This window comes from Erigeron canadensis, chromosome 8, assembly GCF_010389155.1.
Source record: "Erigeron canadensis isolate Cc75 chromosome 8, C_canadensis_v1, whole genome shotgun sequence".
NCBI classification, from domain to species: domain Eukaryota; kingdom Viridiplantae; phylum Streptophyta; class Magnoliopsida; order Asterales; family Asteraceae; genus Erigeron; species Erigeron canadensis.
This window is the reverse complement of record NC_057768.1, coordinates 30,421,273-30,429,294: the sequence shown is the minus strand read 5'-3', so window position 1 is coordinate 30,429,294 and position 8,022 is coordinate 30,421,273. Positions and strand designations below refer to the sequence as shown.

Genomic DNA, 8,022 nt, shown 5'->3' with positions numbered 1-8,022 from the left:
GAAACAAAATCAATTTTATTAATTTCATAATTTTATTTTTTACATACCAATATATATTTAATATTTTTTATTGCATAAATAAATAAATAAATATTGTGAAAAGTTATAGAGATGACACATAGGATAAAATCCTATATGGCAAATTTTAAAAATAGTTTTAAATTAAAGAGGGTTTTAAAAAGCTAGAATTCTTACTGTTTTAATATTTATATAGATATATATATATAGTACTAATTAACTACGTTAAATTTACCGTTAAACTTTATAGTAATTATTAAAAATGCTTTTGTTTTACATATATATATCATCAATCGGCAACGATTTTTTTTTACAAGTACGTGCAGATTGAGTATCACAATTAATTAGAACATGTATTGATTCAAAGTGTCACATGCAGGGAATAATATATATATGGGCCACAACCCTCTTTTTTTTTTTAAGATAAAAGTAATTGATTCCAAGGCAATGACTGTCGTAAATACCATTACAATCTTCACTTCTGCTTGTGTCATATAAATCACATATATCGAATCTTGATATCAAAAAGTTATTTTCTTAAATATTTGACATCTTATTCTTATTCGGATCAATTGGTTGAACAGGAAAATATCATCTATATAGTTTTTGAGAAGTTATTGACTTGTGCTTTTTGTAGCCAATGGAAATCTAGATATTATTTATGGGGCAATATGTAATTACGTCTTTGGGAATACATATAAATCTTCCTATATATATATATATATATGAGAAAGATAATTTGAGACCAGCTAACAAAAGTCCAAAAAAGGACCATTGATTTTCGTAACTTACACACCACCATCATCATCTACTATGATATACAAGACTTTTTTGTAAAAACACTAAGACTTTTCAGCGACGGGCCCACAGAAAAATCATGTGTAAGAAAAATCATGTGTATTACACATGATTTTTCTGTGGGCCCGTCGCTGGAAAGTCTTGTATATCGTAGTAGATGATGATGGTGTACAAAAATCAATGGTCCTAGTTGGTCCTAAAATAAGAGGTGGTCTCAAAATATCTCACCCATATATATATATATATATATATATATATGGACAATCAAATAAGAACAGTTTTAAAATAAGAACGGTGAAAACACCTTAAAATCATCATTTTAATGCATTAAAAGTCCATAAAACTGACATAGTGTATAACTAATTATCATTATTTAAGTGTTTAATAACACATTGATTCATCAAAATCGAAAAATTCACGTTTTTTTGTTGGATGCATCATTTTGATGAATATGCATCCAAGATGGATGCACAAAACAAAAAACATGATTATTTCGATTTTGACGGATGAATGTGTTGTTAAACACTTAAATAATGATAATTAGTTATGCACTATGTTAGTTTTGTGGACTTTTAATACATTAAAATGATGTTTTTAAGGTGTTCTCACTGTTCTTATTTTAAAAGTATTCTCACCAGAGTGTTACCATATATATATATATATATATATAGAAGCAATATGGAAATAAGGAAAGTTAAAATTGAGGGGGAAAAAAAAAGAGTCTCGAATTTGTGTAGATTATGTAATAAACCCATACACTTGACCCACAAGTCCACTACCACTACTTTGGAGTTTTTGTCTGATTATTGATATGTTGGTTGGTCTCAAAGTGTTGATGTGGCGATGTACGGAATGGAGGATTCTTGTGTTTTGATGGTTATTTATATATCAATGGGGATCAATTGGGTTGTTTAGTCATATTTAAGTGGAACTGAATGTTTAAAGACAAAAAAAATATAAAAAAAAATTTTGAATGACAACTTGATCGTTTACGAATATATGCTATCATAACTATCACATTACTAAAGGTTCTGTAAGATTTACATGTGGCATATGTTAGTATCTTTGTCTCTTAGATAACATTGCATTATCCGGAGATCCCTTCAAGTTACTTTCAACGTCAGAGGTAAAGTTCAAAAGATCTTAATCATTAAATTAAAATGAAGAATTAAGATTCAAAAATGATCATCGAATTTTAACCTTTGATTTTAATTTAATGACTAAAATTAGGCCTGACAAAATGGGCGGGTCGGGCGGGTTTAGGTAACGGGTCAAAACGGGTGCGGGTCTAAACGGGTCATTTTGCAAATGTTGGTCAAACGGGTGTGGGTCAAAACGGGTTGGGTGCGAGTCGGGTGTGGATTGACCCGCATTTTTTTGAAACCAAAAGCTAAAAATGTAATATTTGTTTACAAAATATGAATTAAATTATTTAAGCTCAAATGCAATTATAATAATTTAGTAAATTTTGTTTACATTACCCAGGTGCAAGTTTTATTTGTGTTAAATAATTTATATTCTGTCTATATCCACATGGTATTAACAAGCAGGAAATATATTTAAGTTCGATAAATACACAATTACATATTTATAACTTAAGGAAATAAATTATTGCACCTGACTCTGAAACGATTATGCATCACAACATGCATTTGCTCACATTGTTCCATGTGTTTAATTTGTATGTACGTGTGTCACTAAATTAACTAAATTAATTATTTTTCAAATGAATTATCTGTTTATAATCATAGTAAATGTTATGTTTATTGCTTATTTATAATTTATACAGAGTAATCTTTAATATCTAGGGTATATATAATACTCGTATAATTTATTGGTATATAAATAAAAATATAATTTGTTGTTATATATATATAATATAATAAATAATAATAAAAGTTAATCGAGTTGCATAGAAATTCATCACTGTGTGTGACTGTGCATCTTCTCGAGCAATCCAGCCCTCTTTTTAGCTTTTCTCTCTTTATAATCTCTACTACCCAAATACACCCAATAGATTACCCATTCAGACCCGCATAGAATTTAGGAAAAAGATTTAAAATACCCGCTCAACCCATTTGCTTCCTTTTGATATACCCACACTTATCCAGAAGTTCTAATTTATTATCCAAATGAATCCGCTTCTTATGATTTGGGTAATTATTGTCAGGTATAACTAAAATGTTTCTAACTTTATCCCTAAAGTTGGATAATTTGATAGAATCTTCTAATCTCTCTTTTACTGCATAGATCAATTTGGTTTTCTGTCTGTATAAATAGGTAAGTCTATTGGGCTTTTTGGCAGAAGACTTAAATGGACAAGTTTTCAAAGCTTATTCTAAAAAGATGAATGGGTCAAATGGAATGGGTCTTACTGGGTTGATTCACTGGACCAATCAATAGTTTTACTTCTAGTTTCTTTATTCTATGAAACCAACAAAGTTAAACAACTATAAATCTATAACAATATATAGTCATCATTACAACAGATGCATTTTATAATTTTACATTATACAATAAATTATTTTAAGTATATCATGGATGGCTAGATATTGTTAGAAGTTTACCACTACCAAAAGAAATTACATTTCACATTTCTTTTTGAAATATTTTGAGATTTTGTCCAAAGAAAGTGTTGATTTCTAAAGAATAATATTAAATTTTAATTGTATCCTCAATATGCTTTATCACAAAACTGGTCTTTACGAAAAAGAAAACTACATTTTACTACGACACAATGAATTGGTTAACATATTTATGAATTTTTCCATATTTATATTTCTATACTTCTATACTACTACATAAAAATTATACCCTCATGTTGTAAAGTTAAAAAATTTTAGACATATGAAATTATCATTTTACCCTTAATAAATTAACTTACACAATCATTCCATTATCTTCTAAAAGATATCCACTACTCTTTTAAATCAAAAATCTTTATATATATCAAATACCTACACCACTTGACGCATCTGCCGCCACCAACGATCGCCGCCGTCGTCACCATCTGTCGATGTCATCACCACATCATTGTCACTATCATCGCCGCTGTATTGCGCGAGTACTATGCTCGTATATACTTATTTTGATAGGATAATTTCATTTATATATATCCTTATTAAAAAATGACTATCACGTTAATATCCTTTATTTGGAATTTTAAAAATTATACCTCACTATATACATTCTTTCAAAGCTAACAGTTATATATATATTAATTGTTAACGAGATACATGGTTTTTTGGGTATGATCATAAGTATTGATTATAAGCATCAGTGTTAGAAATATTGTCTTGTAACATACATTATATTATCTTCTAGTATAGCAAGACCAATACACGATAATACGATATGATAAAGGATTCCAATGATCATGCTCATAACTGTTGCCACTTACTTTGAAGTCGCAGTTCAAAAAAAAAAAAAAAAATTACTTTGAAGTATGCTCGGAAGTATTGAGGCATGCTTACTTTTGATCCTGCGGTATTGAACAATGAAATTCATGTTTTTAATGAATCGAATTTGTAATTCGCCAGTGAACTTTAACAAAGAACTCATGGGTTGGTGTATGATATTGCATTATTGCAAATCAACAATTTACAAATAGGGGTATCATCTTGCTGTCCCAATCTATTTGGAATGGGCAGTTTGTGTAATATCGTTTGTCCGATTGAAGAAAAGAACATCAAGTAAAGATATACCTACGAAAGGTTATCCAAATGACAATTTGGGCTGCTTCTAGGTCGTTGGGAAAACTCTGGTACGTCTTATAGTGTCAACAGAATACGATATGTAAAGTTGTGAACTTGTATGGTTGTACGCAACATGATCACCAAGAAAAATGGTCGAACAATGTGTTCACTTGTCCACAAAGTATGATAAATCATATATGTATAGTATCCTTTATTTATCCATATATATTATACATACATCATGGAGTGAGTTATGTAATTTGAGAACATGTAAAAAAAACTAAGGGGATAAATCTCAGTCACTCATTTTTTCTTTCTTCTTAGATATCAACCATTCATTTTTAGTCTCTCTCTTCTATAAATCATTTTATTTATCTAATTCATTCAAAATCTTTTATCTCAAAAACCATATATCAATAAATTATAAAAAATTATATGGGTGTTCTTAAATTTATTGAATATTTTTACACTTTATATACATTTTCTACAAAATAAAATTTAGATAACTATGATCATCACCCTAAATGAAGTTAAAGAATACAAAGACCATGCAATTACAAACCGATACTTTAGATTAGATATTTAATATATGGGTAGTTGACCCATATATTATGAAAACCGAATCATTTTTATATATACCAAGGTTTTTGGTAATCAACCAAAATTGATGTGTGAAGAAGTACGATACTAATTATCAACGTGCCTGTAAGCTTCCTAGCTTTATAATTAACCTCAATATATATAATCTCATTAAATTATACAAAAAGAAAACTTTGAAATTTAAATTTTGGTATCCATAGCAATGGAATTCTTACAATGAGCAATAGCAGCTTGAATAGCAGCATGTAATTCTTCCATACTACTACTTTCACCACTTGTCATATTTTTATAATTACTTGGACTCGCATTTCCTGAAGCAACAAGTATTCCACTATTAGCTGGAGATGTCCTCATAGAAGCCGGTGCCGAAAATCGTCCTCTTCTACTCTTCTCTGCCTCTTGTTGTTGTTTACTCCTTATCGAATTCCCTGAATACGAATACGATTGATGATGCTTAAATTCCCTATTATTATTTGATGGCCTTTTTCTATTTGGCTTTTGAAATGACAACAAAGCAGGTTTCACCATTTTCATGTATCTTTTGATAAGTTGACTTAAATGGTCTAGCTTAAGTTTCTTGTTACTTGTTTCTCTGTTTTGACAAGATTGATTAAAATAATGGTCTTTTTCACTTTCTGCATCATCATCAACTCTTTTTTTCCATTTGGGTATGTTAAAGATTGAAAAAGATTTGGACTTGGGGTGGTTTTGATGAGTTGTCGTCATGCTGACGTCATGTTCATCTTCAGAGTAGGTGGTTTGATGGTGGCAATGGAAGCTTGTGTTTCCTATAAGGTTATTATTATTATTAATTTGGTCAATATTATTGTAAAGAAGGTTCATTGGGAGAGTATAACTATCCATTGAGTTTGTTGATGAACGAGGAGATGATGATGAGATAGGAAAATGCAGAGGAAGGAGGTGGCCTTGGAAGAAAATGTCATCGGCCGGAGATAAGTCAATGGCTGCCCGTGGTTGTGGGTGGTGGTGGAGAGAAATGGTGAAAGAGAATTCATGGGTGGGGGATGTGGAGGGTGATGGTGGTGATGTGGTGGTTGGTGGTGAGGATGGATTTTGGTTGTTTTCTTGAAAATCCTGTTTATTGAAGTAGTCTATAACTTTATCATTCATATCTATGATTTCCATGCTAAAGTAATTAGCCAATTGGTGATGTAGTGTGTTTGGAGAATGAGAGTTTGATATTTTTTTTTTGTCAAAAAGAATGAAAACAAGTGGAGTTATAGGGAGACTACTTTGAGTCTTTTGTCCTTGAAATATGGGTTACAAATTAAATCAAATAAATATAAGGTGTGGTGCTGAGAAGGCCCGACCCCCTTTAGACCCATATCGGGCCTTGAAAATTTGGATGGTTCTTTTGTTAATCGTCATTGTTTTGTTTATGTTGGAACACTTGACAATGACAAATATAAAAATGATTAATATTTATATCAATATATCGACCGATACGTAGAAAATGTAGAATGGCGAGGTTTTATTTATATAACCATTTATGTTTTATATAAACATAAAATAATATATGTGTATATATAATATATATATATATATATATGAAATAAATATGTGATTGTCATATATCTAAACGTAATATGTATATAACTTATTACCTATTACGTTTGAAACAAAAACTCATTACCTACTAATTTTTAATATTTATTAATGAATAATGAATAAATAATTAACTCTTATGTTGTTCTATGAATCAAAATATTAAAATGTGAGAAGTTGTATATCTAAACTTAGTTACATGATAACCATATATTCTCATTCATTACATATATACATACATATATATATATATATATAAGGCTGTTAGGTATCTAATCTTAGGTGAGGAATACTCACATATTATTTCTTTTAATCCATAAAATTCATGAGGGCCCAAGTATTTATTCATTAATCAAGAAATATTAAAAAATTTGTATGTGAGGGTTCCACGTACACCTAATCTTAGGTGTCGGATAACCTTATATTCACTTTCCCATATATAATATATATTTGAAAATTTTGAAAAGGGGTGAAAGGTGAACCGGGACAAAATTTAGTTTTCACTAGAGTTGTTACAACAACTACTATATCCAATCCTGACGTAAACGAAGTATGGGGTGGTGTGATGTAACCAGTCTTTGTTAGTCTATCCTGGATCGATTTCGCTCTCTGATTGCGCACTAAACCACATGTAGGATGTAGACTCCGGTAAGGGGCTCCGTCTATGAAGAGATGGTTGAGGTTTTAGGGTTTGTTGGCGATCTACAGAAGGTAGGACAATGTCTCCTTACGCCAAAGGATTATGTGTTTAGGGTTTTTGTGTGTCAACCGGCTGTATTGTGATCATGCCAAATGAATGATGGTTATCTCTCCTTATATAGAAGAAATTAACTTGGGAGCAAATCTAGGGTTTTAGCCTCCTTTAGGGTTTCGGATATCATTGTCATGTTTATCCGTTTTAGTTGCCATCTATATCCCTTAATAATTGGGATATGATTTACTATAAATTAGGAAAGGATTCGGGTTTATCTATAACCATTTACTTATTATTAACACCTCCAAGCATAAGCCCTTCGTGCAGGTGCTTCGTAAAGAGTGTCCTTCGTACAGTGGTTCGAAGGTGTACAACATCACTCTTCTAAGCGGAGCTGCATGCTCTCACCTCTTGACATGACCGAACTATCTCAAGTGTTATTCCGCTTGTCAATGATTGTCCCCACTTCGAGATCAACTCTAAAAACTCTTGTCAAGATCCTGCTTAGCAAGGTCTTGCCGCATGTCCACTCTAGCACCTTAATTTCAGTCACCTTCATCTGTAAAACCAGGGATAGCTTTTGGCCATAGGCAAACATTCCGAACAGTATAGTAATGTATCAACTAATATGGATCGAATTCTATTTTTTTT

General features: G+C 30.8%; 1 protein-coding gene across 1 annotated transcript; it reads right to left on the bottom strand.

Moving 5' to 3' along the window:
• Positions 1-5,230: 5,230 nt before the first annotated feature.
• LOC122579061 (BRI1 kinase inhibitor 1-like) lies at positions 5,231-6,355 on the bottom strand. The gene has a single exon (XM_043751150.1). The coding sequence runs from the start codon at positions 6,255-6,257 to the stop codon at positions 5,292-5,294; it is 966 nt and encodes a 321-aa protein (XP_043607085.1). The 5' UTR covers positions 6,258-6,355; the 3' UTR covers positions 5,231-5,291.
• Positions 6,356-8,022: the final 1,667 nt, after the last annotated feature.